The sequence below is a fragment of the Heptranchias perlo genome, chromosome 41 (assembly GCF_035084215.1).
Source record: "Heptranchias perlo isolate sHepPer1 chromosome 41, sHepPer1.hap1, whole genome shotgun sequence".
Classification (NCBI taxonomy): domain Eukaryota; kingdom Metazoa; phylum Chordata; class Chondrichthyes; order Hexanchiformes; family Hexanchidae; genus Heptranchias; species Heptranchias perlo.
This window is the reverse complement of record NC_090365.1, coordinates 8,331,710-8,348,340: the sequence shown is the minus strand read 5'-3', so window position 1 is coordinate 8,348,340 and position 16,631 is coordinate 8,331,710. Positions and strand designations below refer to the sequence as shown.

Here is a 16,631-nt window from a genome sequence, read left to right as displayed (position 1 = left end):
GTACAGTTTTGACTCTTTGAGTATGATGGACACTCAAAACATTTATGTAAATGCACAAACGGGAGAATGACCTAAATCTCAGGAGGAGGTTGGTTCCCACTGATTGCTGCCCATTTAGCAGCTTAGATTCTGTTTCTGATTGCTGTGCAGGAGTGCTGCTGGGACTGAGGTGTGAACTGCCAGAGGACATCTATGAAGAAGATCCCGATATTCCCGGCCTCTTCCAGCTGCGCGCGGAGGTGCCCGGAGCCAGCTACCCTGAGGGCTGTGTTGTCGAGGCTCACCTGCTGGCCAAGCAAGGGAAGAGTCTGAAGTACCAGCTGTGGGAGTACGAGCGAGTGCACGAGAGCAACTCGCAGCTGACGGAGTTTAGCCCAAAGAGAGAGTCTGACGGAACAGACTACATCGTACCCGATGGTGGTGTGGAATCGGGGTTGTGCGGGGCTGTGATCCTTCTGCAACCGTTGTCACGGTAACGAAACGAAAGTCAGATGCTTCCGCTAGTATTGACTGCACAAATGGACTTGCAATTATATAGCACCTTTCAGGAGCTCAAGATATCCCAAAGCACTTCATAAGCAATGAACTGTACTCACTGTTGTAATGTAAAAAAGGCAGCAGGCAATTTGCACACAGCAAACACCCACAAACTGCAATTAGATAAACGAACAACTTTTTTTTTTGTTGGTTGAAGAATAAATATTGCTCAGGACGTCGGGGAGAAGTCCCGTGCTCTTTGAAATAGTGCCATGGGATCTTTTACATCCACCTGAGAGGGCAGACGGGCCCTCGGTTTAACGTCTCATCTGAAAGACGGCACCTCTGACACTGCAGCACTCCCTCAGTACTGCACTGGGAGTGTCAGTCTGCATGATGGGCTCAAGTCTCTGGAGTGAAAAAGGTTTAAAACTACCATCGACTTAACCAGCTGCATCCCACGGAGGTTATACGTTTACAATTGAATGTGTCTCACCCAGGCCCTGTACTTAGGAGGAAAGGGCAACAAGGTGCTGTGTTTGAAGGAGATTGTGCCAGTTAGTGGATTTCGACAGTCAAACTGCTGCTGGTGTAACACTGGATGGTGCACACATCACCTTCGATCCAGCTCAGAGCCACTTACACCAAAGAGTTGCAATAAAACAGTGACAGGTTCTGGCTGGTTTATTCTCTCTCACCCACTCCCTGCAACTCATTCAGCTCCGTGTGAAAATCCACTTTGTGTATTGCTGGTTCTGCCTTTTGGTCATTTACTCCACTTACAAGATTCAGTGACTGGTTTTAGTAATAATTAGTATAAATGTTTCTCTTGTTCCTGTCAGAGCAAAGGGAGCTCTGTAACATCTGTATTCCCTTCTTGACTGGAGGCCCAATTAGTGCCAGTGGGCATTTGGTGATTATGGCCTTGGCTTGAAAGTATTCTACCTCATTACATCGGGGAGTCCACCTGCCACTGTGAACCAGCTGCTGGTGGTATACGAGTGGCAGTTAGCAACTGGCTGCGTTTCCCTCCTGTACACGTGGTCTTGGCTGCTGCTATAGGGCCTCACTGGCCCTGATCAGTTGGAAGGTTCAGGTGTGGCTGTGAATCCCTCCATGGGGTCAAATAGCCTGCTGATGAACACTGTCCAGGAATCACACGTGAAGAATGGCCAATTGGGAAAGGTACTGGAGGGGGCGCTATGGGACTGTACCCCTATCCTAGGGAAGTGGGGGTGCGGAGGGAATACAAAATTAAAGCAAGTACATAGAGCAAATGTAGTGACTCCCAGTCAGGTTGGTAATCTATTCCAATCCAGGTACATGTTTAAAGGAGCAAGTGGGAGGGGAGGGGAATATTCGACTGACTGACCTCATGATGCTACTTTTCAGGAAGTTGTGGACTCTTCCCCGGGGTTACCGCTCCGCGATAGCCGGGCACTTCTCTGTACCTCACTCACCAACGTGCCCTTTCATCATGTATGATGCCAGACACTCAATGTCAGCACAGTGGAGGGCTCACTCAACCTCCTGCTTCTGTAATGTGGGGTGTGGACCCCTTAAGCATGGACCATCCCTTTCCCCGTCATTGCTTAATTTACCTCCACGTTCTCGTGTCACGCCTATACTTCTAACCTCCATTTCCGTTCCTCATCAGTCCCATGGCTCTCATCCCCTTTTCCCCCCCTCTTAATACCTCACTTTGCGCCTCAATTTTCTGTCAGCCGATCCTTATCCTCATTTCCACGATCCCTTCTTCATTTTTGCTCTCTCAACCCTGACCCTCATTTTCAAGATGCAGAAACCAAACCGATGTAAACCAATTGGCTCCACTTGGACACTGACCAAAGTCTCGAAAACTATCGGAACAGGGGCTATGGAAATAGCCTATGAAAAAAATGTTTTTTTTTTTACAAAGGAGCTGCTCTTTTTAAAATACATGTTAAAACCAGCAGTTTATTTAATGTATAATGTATTTGTCTCATTTAAATAGATGCATATGCTTATCTACCTTCCCCTTAAAAAGTATGCCTGCAAAACAAAGATCCGGTAGTGCGCTGATTAGCATTGGGTCTGTAGGGATATAACGGAGTGGCTGATTTTACATTTTGTGACATTAACTTGCATTTATACAGTCTGCTAGATGTCTCAGAGCTTTACAGAGGAGAGAAAATGGACCAGTTGTAATGTCTCAACTGCTGTCCCAATCAGTTAACTGAGCACAGACTGGGGAACAAACCCGACACCTTCTGGTTTGTTTGGCTTAGTATCAGGCTAGGGCAGCCCTTACTTACTAAGCCAGCTTCCAGTGCTATATTACAGAGGGACAGCTGTGCTGTGACTGGTCTCTGCTGTTCTTTGTTAATGCTTTATACTTTAGAACTGGCCGTTGCAGGGAGCCTGGTAGCAGGCACTTTGGGCAGAATGTGCCCTATGGCATTGGGAGGAGCAAAGGGATGAGAGCAGCACTCCCCATTTGGTAGAATCTTACAGCACAGAAGGATGCCATTCGGCCCATCGTGCCTGTGCCGGCTCTTTGAAAAGAACTATCTAATTAGTCTCACTCTTTCCCCATAGCCCTGTAAATATTTTCTCTTTAAATATTTATCCAATTCCCTTTTGAAAGCTAGTACTGAACCTGCTTCCATCCACTCTTTCAGGCAGTGCATTCCAGATCATAACAACTTGCTGCATAAGAAAATTTCTCATCTCCCCTCTGGTACTTTTGCCAATTATCTTAAATCTATGTTCTCTGGTTACTGACCCATCCGTCAATGGGTTTTGCATAATTCACACTAGAAAAGGCAAGTTCTCCAGCCTGCTTCCCCTCTGCCTCTAACTAGCAGTTCAACGAGGGGCAACTGAAAGACACGGGTAAGAGTACAACAATCTTATAACTCAGATATAATGGGGCAAAGCGGCAGTACGAACTTCCCCTTTAAGTACTTCTGCTGAAGCAATCATAACTGAACGAGATATTACACTTTCCATATTTTATTTGCCCAACTTCAGTGTTTATAAATAGATATAAAAAAATTCCCATGGTGTGGTCAGCAGAAAGTCAACACACAGCAGAAATGTCCATCAGTTTGTGCTTCCTCTCAGATTAGTAATCTGGGACGGAGACAGTAACTGGCGTTTGTTGCGTCTAGGAATATATAGGCAGCCCAGCCAAAAGAAGCTCAATATCCGTGCAGGGAGAGGATCTCCCCCCCCACCCCCCAAGGGAGACGCCCCATCCCACACCCCCAGGGAGACAGACGCTCCCGACCCCAACTCCTCCCCCCGGGGAGACACATCTCTCTTCCCCCCTCCCCCCACCCTCAGGAGACGCCTCCCCCCTCCCCCCCATGGGGAAACAGACGCTCTCTCCTCCCCCCCCCCCCCACCACGGAGACATCCCCCTCCCCCCCGGGGGAGGTGGAGCTCAGCAACCCCCCCCCAGGGAGATAGATTCCCCACCCCTCCCGAGGGGAGATGGTGCCCCCTGGGGATTAAAACCCTCCCCCCACCAAAACTCTCGAAACGGACCCTCCCACATCCCCCCTGGGGACAGGACTCCCCTCTCCTCCCCCCCCCCCACCCCACTCCAAGGAGACCGCGCCCCCGGGGAGACGGCCTCTCCCACTCATCACCCCACCCCCCCAGGGAACACAGAGGTTGTCTGGCGTTCCTATCTGACCAAGTGAAACGTGAGCCAGTACATGAAGAATGGCTGCACTGCGGCAATGGCCATAGTCAGGTACATCCGCAGCTGATTTCTTGTGCCCCGCACCAGAACCCCTTCAGCTGCAGCTTCTGACAGAATCTTCAGTCTCAACGTTCGAATCTGAAAAACATTCATTAAAAGTTGAGAGAATTGTGGGATGGCACCATGGGTAAACGCACTGTCCGGGTGATACTGAGCTGTACTGATCAGGATGGTCCCGGCTTTATTGCTGCTCAGTGCCAAGTTAGCTGATCTCAGCCAGGGCAGCAGTATAGATGGCCTCAGTGCCCCTGGGCCAGGGAGAGGAACTCGGCCAGGATTCCTGCTGCAGGAAAGTGAACACATGGATATCAGACAAGAACAGGGTCAGTGCAACTTTGGCACCCTCATGGTCGCATATCCTGCATACTCACTGTCTTAACTCACACATGACAAATGGCCACTTGGCAGAAGACAGCCACAACATGGGCGCCGCGCCCCAGGGAGAGCCAGCGCCTCGCCGCCGCGCCCCAGGGAGAGCCAGCGCCTCGCCGCCGCGCCCCAGGGAGAGCCAGCGCCTCGCCGCCGCGCCCCAGGGAGAGCCAGCGCCTCGCCGCCGCGCCCCAGGGAGAGCCAGCGCCTCGCCGCCGCGCCCCAGGGAGAGCCAGCGCCTCGCCGCCGCGCCCCAGGGAGAGCCAGCGCCTCGCCGCCGCGCCCCAGGGAGAGCCAGCGCCTCGCCGCCGCGCCCCAGGGAGAGCCAGCGCCTCGCCGCCGCGCCCCAGGGAGAGCCAGCGCCTCGCCGCCGCGCCCCAGGGAGAGCCAGCGCCTCGCCGCCGCGCCCCAGGGAGAGCCAGCGCCTCGCCGCCGCGCCCCAGGGAGAGCCAGCGCCTCGCCGCCGCGCCCCAGGGAGAGGCAGGTGGGGGGAGAAAAGGGGATTTCTTTCCTGAGAAAGGTAAATGTTAACTGGTTGTAAAATGAAAGGAGAAAAAGTTAAATAATTAAACCCACCATGAACACCACTATTGAAATGCAGCACCATCCCAAAGCAACATAATATCCTGTTCTCCCGAATATCAGCCCAGACACGACTCCAGTGATCATCCTGTGGGAAAGAAATCAGTCATTTTACACATGACTACAGACCCTCTGAACTGATGACATCAGCATCCATAACACCGGCTGATGCCCACAGACCGGCCCGACTCTGGCCTTGCCCACAGACCCGCCCGACGCCCACAGACCCGGCCGACTCCGCCCGACGCCCACAGACCCGGCCTGACTCCGCCCGACGCCCACAGACCGGCCCGACTCCGCCCGACGCCCACAGACCGGCCCGACTCCGCCCGACGCCCACAGACCGGCCCGACTCCGCCCGACGCCCACAGACCGGCCCGACTCCGCCCGACGCCCACAGACCGGCCCGACTCCGCCCGACACCCACAGACCGGCCCGACTCCGCCCGACACCCACAGACCGGCCCGACTCCGCCCGACACCCACAGACCGGCCCGACTCCGCCCGACACCCACAGACCGGCCCGACTCCGCCCGACACCCACAGACCGGCCCGACTCCGCCCGACACCCACAGACCGGCCCGACTCCGCCCGACACCCACAGACCGGCCCGACTCCGCCCGACACCCACAGACCGGCCCGACTCCGCCCGACACCCACAGACCGGCCCGACTCCGCCCGACACCCACAGACCGGCCCGACTCCGCCCGACACCCACAGACCGGCCCGACTCCGCCCGACACCCACAGACCGGCCCGACTCCGCCCGACACCCACAGACCGGCCCGACTCCGCCCGACACCCACAGACCGGCCCGACGCCATTGTTCACAAACCCACCCGACATACTTGTACCCAGCAAAGGCAACGAGGTCGATGGTGGTTAGGTCTGTATTCACCGTGACGAGGTAGAGGCTGAGCAGGATAGCGAGCACCTCAATAACCAGCCAGATTAATGCAGTGCTGGCCTGCATCCCCAACATCTCAGGAGAGAACCTATAGGAAGAGAAGAAGTGACGTTAGTAAATGCTGGGTGTGGGCAAGGATCTGTCTGGATACTGCGGCAGGATAACGGACTGGTGATCGACACACTTTATCCTGCACTGACATAATGCAGGTCTACACTCTCGGCTCCCCACGTATATCCAATCCCAGCCAACCCATGAGAGAGCGACTTATCTACAGAAAGGTAAATCATTCCTGAATTCTCTTATTTACTTCCCAACAGCCAGGAGAGCAGCATTAGGCTGTAACAGGTCTGTCCTAGGCTTTGGAATGGTGCACTGTTTGGGTGGTATGGTGGGGGGACGGGAGGTGGTGGGGAGAAGGAGAAAAAAAATGAACACAAATGAAGATTTCCAAGTACAAGGAGTGCTTGATGCTGACGCCTGATGCCTGAAACGGGAAAATGTTCATCAGCTCAGTGGTAGCACTCTCACCTCGAGTCAGAAGTACCCAGGGAGTACTGCACTGTCGGAGGTGCCGTCTTTCAAATGAGATGATAAACCAAGAATCTCAGGTGGGTGTAAAAGATCCCATGACACTATTTCGAAGAAGAGCAGGTGAGTTGTCCCCGTGTCCTGACCTGTATTTATCCCTCAACCAACATCACTAAAACAGATTATCTGATCATTATCTGCTGTTTTTGGGACCTTGCTGTGCCTAAATTGGCTGCCGCGTTTCCTACATTATAATAGTGACTTCACTTCAAAAGTACTTCATTGTCTGTAAAACGTTTTGGGATGTCCTGAGATTGTGAAAGGTGCTGTATAAATGCAAGTTCTTCCTTTCTTAATGCTAACGTCCCTTAGCTCAAGCATAAAATTCACAAAAATAAACATGAATGATGCTGGCTCTCACAGGCTGTCCCACTTAAACATGCTCAACAATGTCTGAATAGAGATTAGAGCGGAGAGCAGGGAAGCACTGAGTGATCGTGCGACTGTTGGGACAAGAGAATTCTCACCTGCTCTGAGTTCCAAGGGCAAACCCAGCCACCAGTAAATACGTGATGAACGCCATCGCTGGAAAGAGAGAGAAACGGCCGTAAGACACGGTGCGGACAGTGAACAGAGACACGGCAGCCCACCAAACCAGCCTGCGTCGTTATTACTACAAATTCACCGAGAACATTTAATGACCATCTTTCACAGTGCAGTAATCACATGCAGGCACATTTATCTAAACCTATCAAGAGAAACATGTAACCACACATTCAAATACATCACCTGACTTGCACTTAATTTCTGTATCTGCCTCTCACGGTGGCTCAGCGGGTAAATGCATGGCCATGTGTGGGACCGAGCCGTACAGATCAAGAAGGAGCCACGTAGCATTCCTGGTTCATGGCAAGTTAGTGGATAGAAATGTTACAATTCAGTGTGAGGGAAGGAAGCAGCCAGGGATCCTGCTCCTGATTGCTGTCCATAGTCCCTGTGGGAAACTGCATGTGTAGATGTCGGGCTCGGCTGCGATGCCCTGCATGGTCAAATAACCCGCTGGCACTCGCAGGCTCCGGCACGGAGAGTGGCCACTTGACGAGAGATATCTGAGGGCGGCCAGTGCACGAGGAGTTGTAACCCAAAGACACGTTTACAAATTCGCAGACCTCAGGAAATCGTTCTCCGGGTGCTGACGAGGTTACTAACTCTACAGGTCAACACAAAACCAGTTTCACACAGATGACGGCAGAGCTTACCCATATTGCTCAGGAAGTGTGAAACCGCTCTATAACCAGGACATGATTACACATTCACTCTCGTTGAAGAGTATGGATAAATTCACCCTGCAGTAGTAGGAGCGTGCATCACTGTTAGACGTATATTGAACCTCTTATGATGATGACTATTGTGTTTCAGGCAACCCCCCCAAAACACTTCATGAGCCTGGTTCCGATTATGGATAATGCTGATCACATAGCACCAACACTTACCTGGAATATACAAGTCAGGAGCATTCACTTCAACCCGAGGCGCCACAGGGGTGTCCTGCTGGTATCGTACCTCCCAATTCTATCAACACAGAGGTTAATCAATAGGTTAGACATCGATCAGTGCACAGCTAACACGAGCTGCAAACCAAAACAGTCGAATAAGATCCAGCTGATCTCCCACGGCATTTCTCAAGATTTTTTTAAAAAATTGCCTGCCCCCTCACTCTTCCCCCTGTAACTGTCCGCTTCGGAATGTTGTCCCCTCTCTGGCCCTTTTTCTCCTATGCTCACTCTCTGTTTGCCTCTCGCTGTCTCTGTACCTCTCTGCTCCAACTCTTTTTCACTAATGCTCTGCAGGTGAGGGAAACTGCCTCATCCCTCAACCTGTCTGTCCTATACGTGACTCCAGTCCCGCACTATCTGATTGACTTAATGCTCTCATGGTAACTAGGTATGAGCAATGAATAGTGCCTTGCCGGTGCCAAGAGCAAACACCAAAAAAATTCCCTTGATAAACATGAACAACTACATTTATATAGCACCTTTAAAGTCCCAAGGTGTGTTATCAAACAAAATTTTACACAGTGCCACATAAGGAGATATTAGGACAGGTGACCAAAAGCTTGCCCAAAGAGGTAGGTTTTAAGGAGCTTCTTAAAGGAGGTTAGAGACATTTAGGGAGAGAATTCCAGAGTTTAGGGCCTAGGCAGCTGAAGGCACGGCCGCCAATGGTGGAGTGATTTAAAATCAGGGATGCGCAAGAGGCCAGAATTGGAGGAGCGCAGAGATCTCGGAGGGTTGGGAGGCTGGAGGAGGTTACAGAGATAGGGAGGGATTTGAAAACAAGGACGAGAATTTTAAAATTGAGGCGTTGCCAGACCAGGAGCCAACATAGGTCAGTGAGCACAGGGGTGATGGGTGAATGGGACTTGGACACTCCGAGTGAAACAGATCACCTTTGGAGGCACCAAGGAACGTTTGCATGCCTATCCTCTCATAACAGTGGTCAGGCTCAATTCTCCCTCCTTAGGTGTCTATCCACCCCTCTCTCTGTGCCTCTCTGTACTCCAGCTATGTAACAGTATCCCCCTCATCACTCATGTTACAAAGCAGCATCCACTTACAACAGAGAGACAGTGCTGGGATATAAAGTGGGGCAATGCACAAACCTCCAGGAGTGATTTCATTTCCTGCCTCCAGGTACAAAGCACCCCAAACCAAGTTAAATGGTTTCTTGCTATTGGAAACCTCATTTAATGAAGCGATTCCGCAACATAAAAGGGGCACAAGTGCCCCCAATCAGCAGAAAACACCTCCCCAGGGATCATCATGAATTAAACTGCAGGTCTGCATTTGAAAACCGATCAGGCCGATAAACCTGCTCTCAGCGTGTCTCGCACAGGCTGCTGGCTGACAAGTGTAACATTGCTCCCCTCCCCCAACAACTCAAAGACGACTTGCGAGTCCCTGGACCCCCCCACAGAAGATCCAGCGAGTTTCAAGGCTGCCGCACAATGCACTTAACCGTAGTTTAATCTTTGTGGTTAATGCCTTTTAAGCTGAAACCCCAGTGAAAGGACACATCCCCTTACCTGGTGCATGTAGGGAAAGACGAGAAGTCCCAGCTTCTTTCCGACATAAACAGTGTCCACAGCAAAGTAATATTTCAGTCTGCTCACTGGAATAAATCGATCAATCTGCAGGAGTCAAGGGAAAAGGTTCAATCGCTCTCCTCTATATGAATATCACGACCTTACTGGAGGACGGCAGGTTAAGAAGCAAAAATGCAGAATTAATGGTAAGTGCGTTAAAACATTTTAGTCAAGGTATCCGATGCTGCTGCTGAGGAATGGAACATATTGCCATGCTAAAATTAGTCTCCACATTCCTTGATCAGGAGCCTGGGCCTGAAGATTTCTGAGTCAGGACACCAAAGGGATAGAGAATGGAGGATCCAGGACTGAAGGCATCAGACATAGCTCTCCTGTGGGACAGCAGAGATAAAGAACTACTGATATCGTCCCCCCAGACCTTGCTCTCAGTGTCGATGAGACCATTACGTCAGTGAGAATTGGCAAGGTACGGCGGGAGTGGGGGTTTGGCACTGGCCATTCTCACAGATGTAAGTGTCTTCCCTGATCAAGGATCCATCCGTGGCCTCCTATTCCTCATCTACATGCTGCCCCTTGGTGATATCATCCGAAATCAGAGAGTCAGATTCCATATGCACGCTGATGATACCCAGCTCTACCTCATCATCACCTCTCTCAACCCCTTCACTGCCTCTGATTTGTCATGCTGCTAGTCTGACATACATTATTGGATGAGCAGAAATTTCCTCCAATTAAATATTGGGAAGACTGAAGCCATTGTCTTCAGTCCCCGCGACAAACTCAGTTCCCTAGGCCAACGACTCCATCCCTCTCCCTGGCCAACCTTGGCGTCCGATTTGTCCCTGAGCAGAGCTTACGACCACATATCCTCTCCATCTCCAAGACAGGCTGCTCCCGCCACCATAACACCGCACGTCTCCACCCCTGCCTCAGCTCATCTGCTGCTGAAACCCTCATCCCTGCTTTTGTTACCTCTAGACTCGACTATTCCAATGCTCTCTTAGCCAGCCTCTCACCTTGCACTCTCTGTAAACTTGAGCTCTGCTGCCCGTATTCTAACTCGCACCAAGTCCTGTTCACCTATCACCCCTGTGCTCGCTGATCTACATTGGCTCCCGAACTGGCAACACCTCGATTTTAAAATTCTCCTCTGTTTTCAAATCCCTCCATGGCCTCGCCCCTCCCTATCTCTGTCCCCTCATCCAGCCCGACAACCCTCTGCGATCTCTATGCTCCTCCATTTCTGGTCTCTTGTGCATCCCTGATTCCGATCGCTCCACCATTAGCGGCCGTGCCTTCAGCTGTTTAGACCCTAAGCTCTGGAATTCCCTCCCGAAACCTCTCTAACCTCCTTTAAGACGCTCCTTAAAACCTACCTCTTTGACCAAGCTTTTGGTTATCTGTCCCATTTTGTTTTTATGTGGCTCGGTGAACATAAGAACATAAGAAATAGGAGCAGGAGTAGGCCATGCGGCCCCTTGAGCCTGCTCCGCCACTCGATACGATCATGGCTGATCTTCAACCTCAACTCCACTTTCTCGCCCAATCCCCATGTCCATTGATTCCCCTAGGGTCCAAAAATCTATCTATCTCAGCCTTGAATATACTCAAACGACTGAACATCCACAGCCCTTTGGAGTTGAGAATTCCAAAGATTCACAACCCACTTGAGTGAAGAAATTTTGTGTCAAATTTTGTTTGATAATCGCTCCTGTGAAGCACCTTGGGACGTTTAAGGCGCTATATAAATGCAAGTTGTTATTGTTGTAAGCAGCTCCACGAACTGAAGAAGTGAACGAGAGAAGGAACGACCAACTATTGGCTGACGCTGGGGATAAACAAACCCACACGCAGGCGTGGAGCCGGCCGATAAGGTCAGGTATCAGCACCGGCACAGATCACGTGATGTTTTCGTGAGCTGAGCACGTGCGGTCCAGGAACAAATCGGTAAAGGGACAGACCCCTGTGCTGTGCGGAGAATGGCTAATTCCAACCCCCCCCCCCCCCACCGCCGCCCCACTCTTACATTTTTGTCAACGATGTTCTTCCCCTGACTCGCCAAACTGCTCCCATAAGCCATTGCCAGGTTAGACATCATGGGGTCGCTGAGGATACCCTGTCTGGTGAGGCCAAAGCCAGCAGTGCCCTCGTATCCGTGTCCCGACATCGGAGCTTCCATATTCCCGCTGGTATCTTCAAAGAGGTGGCTGGGGTCTCCCACGTTATGCATCGGCCCCCTCGTTCTCACCTTGGCAGCTGGAATTGAGAGTAAAAGAATAAGCTGGCCGTTGTAACCTGGCTGTGTGTTTTAACACTCGGGACCAAGTTCAATTCCTCCGCAGCCTCTCACGCGTAATAAATAAGGTGTAATGTTTGTAGATGGGTTCACACTCGGTCACAGGCAGCGCGGTAAATTTCTTGCCCCGCCTCCCCCACCAGAAACTCAGAAGCTGGGATGAATTTCAGAAAACGCCCAAAACGTGTGTATAACACTGACATTGATCAGTTTCCATCCCCCCCACCGCCAATTCCATGGCAAAACAAACAACATTAGCTGAACTAAAGGAATTGTTTTGACTTGAGTGTGCATAAGTGTGCAGTAAGTCAGCAAGAGGAGAGATTACACTGGGAGTTTGCTCCTAAATTGGGGCGAGCCATAGTATTATATGTAGTTGGATTTTTTTAATATTGAATTTGGTTAGAATCATTGTATGTTCTATAGATAGTTACGATCTGGGTTTCTGGAACACTTCTTCTCACAGGCAAACAAGAGCGATTGAGGACTGGAAGTGGGTGTGAATCCATCGAGGAGGGAGGAGTGCGAAGGATGTGCAGGGGTCCCCTGAGGGCACTGCGTTGGTAAATAGGTTTTCAATGCTGAGTACTTGTTCCAAGGTTGATGTCTCAGGGGAGGGCAAGCATGAGAAATGTCACAGTACCATGAAAAAAAGAGCTGCCCTAGGAAAGTGCAGGCTAGTGGGAGATTCAATAAAGAGGGGGAGACACAGTCAGAGTCCTGAATGGTGTGTTGCCTCCTAGGTCACAGTTACAGAGACTGCAGCACAGAAACAGGCCATTCGGCCCAATTGGTCTATCCCAGCATTTATGCTCCACACGAGCCTCCTCCCTCCCCTCTTCATCTAACCCCATCAGCATACCCTTCTATTCCTTTCTCCTTCATGTGTTTATCTAGCTTCCCCTTAAATGCATCTATGCTATTCACCTCAACTACTCCATGTGGTTGCAAGTTCCACATTCTCACCACTCTCTGGGTAAGGAGGTTTCTCCTGAATTACCTATTGGATTTATTGATGGTTATCTGATATTTATGGCCTCTAGTTTTGGTCTCCCCCACAAGTGGAAGCATCTTCTCTATGTCGACCTTATCAAATCCCTTCATAATTTTAAAGACCTCTATTAGGTCACCCCTCAGCCTTTTTTTCCCCCCAGAAAAGAGGTGTAGGGAAGGGAGATAACTAACTAGGTGCAGAAGCTCCAGTGGGGAAGAGGGATGCACATCTGGAAGTTGTAGTTTGAAGTCAACAACATAGGGAATAATTTTCAACTCCTGCAAAGAGTTCCAAGAGTTAAGTTAAGACACACAACCTGAAAAGGTAGTAATGTCAAGATTACTATGATTGCCATGCACTAGCCAGACCCGAACCAGCCAGAACAGCATGGTGCATGGGGAAGGCTCAGATTCCTTGGGCATTGGGACCGGTCCTGGGGCAAAAATGTGAAACTTGAGAAATTAGGACTTTTTCACTACAGCTGAAAAGGTTATGAAGAATTATTAGAAATAGTAGTGTTAAATTTGTTTCCACTGGTTGCCAAGACAGCAAGAGGGCAGAAGCGGAGAGGACTCTCCCCTCTGATTCAGGAGGTTGTGGGTATTTATATTATATCATGAGTCCCACTCCAGAGACTTGGCCACATAATCCAGGCGGACATTCCTAGTGCAGTACTGAGGGAGTGCTGCACTATCAGAGGTGCCATCTTTCGGATGAGATGTTAAACCGAGGCCCCATCTGCCCTCCCAGGTGGGCGTAAAAGGTCCCATGGCACTATCCAAAGAAGAGCAGGGGAGTTCGCCCAGTGTCCTGGCCAACATTTATCCCTCAACCAATATCAAAGAAACAGATTACGTGGATATTTCTCTCATTGCTAGTCAACTAATCATTCATCTAATTTACTGTTTGTGGACCGTGCTGTGTACTAATTGGCTGATGTGTTTGTCAACAATAGTGACTGCATTTCAAAAAGTAATTCATTGGCTGTGAAGCACTTTGGGACACAAGGATGTGAAAGGTGCTGTATAAATGGAATCACTTTCTTTCTAGATGGTTGGGATATCAGACCAACAGGTGATCAAAGGAACCCTTTTACCACTGGGATATGCACCAGAAAGACAATGGAATATCACAGGGAGCTCCTTATCTCTTCAAGCCAACAGAAAAACCCCATGCTGACAGACTATGTCACTCGGGCTAAAAAATATTCCAAGATTACGTGAGTGCTGCTCCTCCCCATCAATACATTTCATGAGCATGGTCCGTAAAAATAAATTAAAAATCAGAAATAAGGGGAAAATGCTGGAAATGCACAGCAGATGGCCAGCCATCCTTCATGTGTGAGCGCCCAGGAAGCAAGTTTCAGCAAGGCATTCAACTGTCTGAGCATCACTGGACTCCCGACAGTTTCACACACTAGCCATTGCACTTTACTGAAATCCCCGTCATAGCAGTTAAACATCTCAAATTCATATAATTTTCTGTCTGACTCCACAAGAGACCAGCTTATGAATTTGAACTCCATGGCGGTATTGCAGTGTTACCAATTTCCATTGGCTTGTTTATATAGAAATAAAGACTTGCATTTATTTCTATATGCAATAAATACGTCCCAGGTGCTTTACAGCCAATTGAGTACTTTTGAAGTGTAGTCACTGTAGTTATGTAGGCAAAGCGGCAGCCAATTTGCACACAGCAAGCTCCCACAAACAGCAATGAGATAATGATCAGATAATCTGTTATAATGATATTGGTTGGCCAGGACACCAGAACACCCCTTCCCTTTGAATAGCGCCATGGGATCTTTTATACCCGAATGGGCAATTTAACATCTCATCCAAAAGACGGTACCTCTGACAGTGCAGCGCTCCCTCAGTACTGCACTGGAGTGATAGCCTAGATTTTGTGTTTGTCTCTGGAATGGAACTTGAACCCATGGTCTTCCGACTCAGAGGGGAAAGTGATACCACTGAGCCAAGGCTGACAGCTATCAACATTATTCAACTTCAGTTAAGACAAACTTTAACCTGGGGCGGGGGCATGAGATATGAACATCCGACCTGCAGCCGCCCCTGAAGTTTGGGGACAAGCCTTAGCAGGGTAAAGGGCCAGAAAGGAAGATCATTAGTTCCCCAAGAACCGAGGGACAGTGATTTGCCTCAGGGACACGGCTCAGAATAAGGGGCACTGGCCTGTACCCGAGGCTCCCACTTTCCCTTGTGGTAAGTCACTTCTCCTCTGACATTGGGGGAATTCCTGGGGTAATCTATTCTCTCCTCACAGGGTGATTGGGGCTTTCTCAGTTTAAGAGATGGATTTCTGGCACATCTCATTCCCCCCTCAATCGGGGGGGAGTGGGGAGGGTGTCTGGGATATCTCATTCCCCCCTCAGTACGGGAGATGGGGGGGTCCCTGGGATATCTCATTCCCCCTCAGTCGGGGTGGGGGGGGGAGGAGGGGGGTGTCTCTGGGATATCTCATTCCCCCCTCAGTCGGTGGGGTTGTCCCTGGGATATCTCATTCCCCCCTCAGTCGGGGGGGGGGGGTTGTCCCTGGGATATCTCATTCCCCCCTCAGTCGGTGGGGTTGTCCCTGGGATATCTCATTCCCCCCTCAGTCGGGGGGGGGGGGTTGTCCCTGGGATATCTCATTCCCCCCTCAGTCGGTGGGGTTGTCCCTGGGATATCTCATTCCCCCCTCAGTCGGTGGGGTTGTCCCTGGGATATCTCATTCCCCCCTCAGTCGGGGGGGGGGGTTGTCCCTGGGATATCTCATTCCCCCCTCAGTACGGGAGATGGGGGGGGGGGGTGTCCCTGGGATATCTCATTCCCTCTCAGTCGGGGTGGGGGGGGGGGGTGTCTCTGGGATATCTCATTCCCCCCTCAGTCGGGGGGGTTGTCCCTGGGATATCTCATTCCCCCCTCAGTCGGTGGGGTTGTCCCTGGGATATCTCATTTCCCCCCTCAGTCGGGGGGTGGGGTTGTCCCTGGGATATCTCATTTCCCCCCTCAGTCGGGGGGTGGGGTTGTCCCTGGGATATCTCATTCCCCCTCAGTTGGGGGGGGGGGTTGTCCCTGGGATATCTCATTCCCCCCTCAGTCGGGGGGGGGGGGGGGTTTGTCCCTGGGATATCTCATTCCCCCCTCAGTCGGGGGGGGGGGGTGTCCCTGGGATATCTCATTCCCCCCCTCAGTCGGGGGGGGGGGGTTTGTCCCTGGGATATCTCATTCCCCCCTTCAGTCTGGGGTTTGTCCCTGGGATATCTCATTCCCCCCTTCAGTCTGGGGTTTGTCCCTGGGATATCTCATTCCCCCCTTCAGTCTGGGGGGTTGTCCCTGGGATATCTCATTCCCCCCCCTCAGTCGGGGGGGCGGGGTTGTCCCCGGGGGAAGATGCTGCGCCCCCTTTCCGGCTGCCATTTGTCGACGAGGAAGAAATTTCACAGCTGCCTCTGCCGCCGCATGGACAACCCATTAAAATTAGGCCACGTACGTAACTTACGCTGTCTAAAGCCGGCCGACCCGCTGTAATCCATGGCGGGGACTTGGCTGAGCTTCACTGTCCGGACGCTCGCGCTCGGGCCCCAACCGCCGGAGAAAGGGCGGCGCCTGCGCAATGCA

At 51.1% G+C, this 16,631-nt stretch overlaps 2 protein-coding genes across 3 annotated transcripts in view; one reads left to right on the top strand and one right to left on the bottom strand.

The window, feature by feature from the left end:
• Positions 1–6,466, top strand: part of actmap (actin maturation protease) — a 15,872-nt gene extending 9,406 nt beyond the window's left edge. For both annotated transcript variants that reach the window (XM_067975023.1, XM_067975024.1), the window contains one exon: positions 151–6,466. In XM_067975023.1, coding sequence (XP_067831124.1) covers positions 151–476 — 326 coding nt within the window. In that variant the 3' untranslated portion in view covers positions 477–6,466. The remainder of the gene's footprint in view (positions 1–150) is intronic.
• On the bottom strand, positions 4,065–16,631 carry yif1b (Yip1 interacting factor homolog B (S. cerevisiae)). Its single transcript, XM_067975025.1, has 8 exons — positions 16,504–16,631; positions 11,748–11,977; positions 9,701–9,805; positions 8,109–8,187; positions 7,143–7,200; positions 6,017–6,172; positions 5,174–5,267; positions 4,065–4,306 (listed from the first exon to the last, which is right to left on the bottom strand). The coding sequence occupies exons 1-8, from the start codon at positions 16,544–16,546 to the stop codon at positions 4,151–4,153; spliced, it is 921 nt and encodes a 306-aa protein (XP_067831126.1). The 5' UTR covers positions 16,547–16,631; the 3' UTR covers positions 4,065–4,150.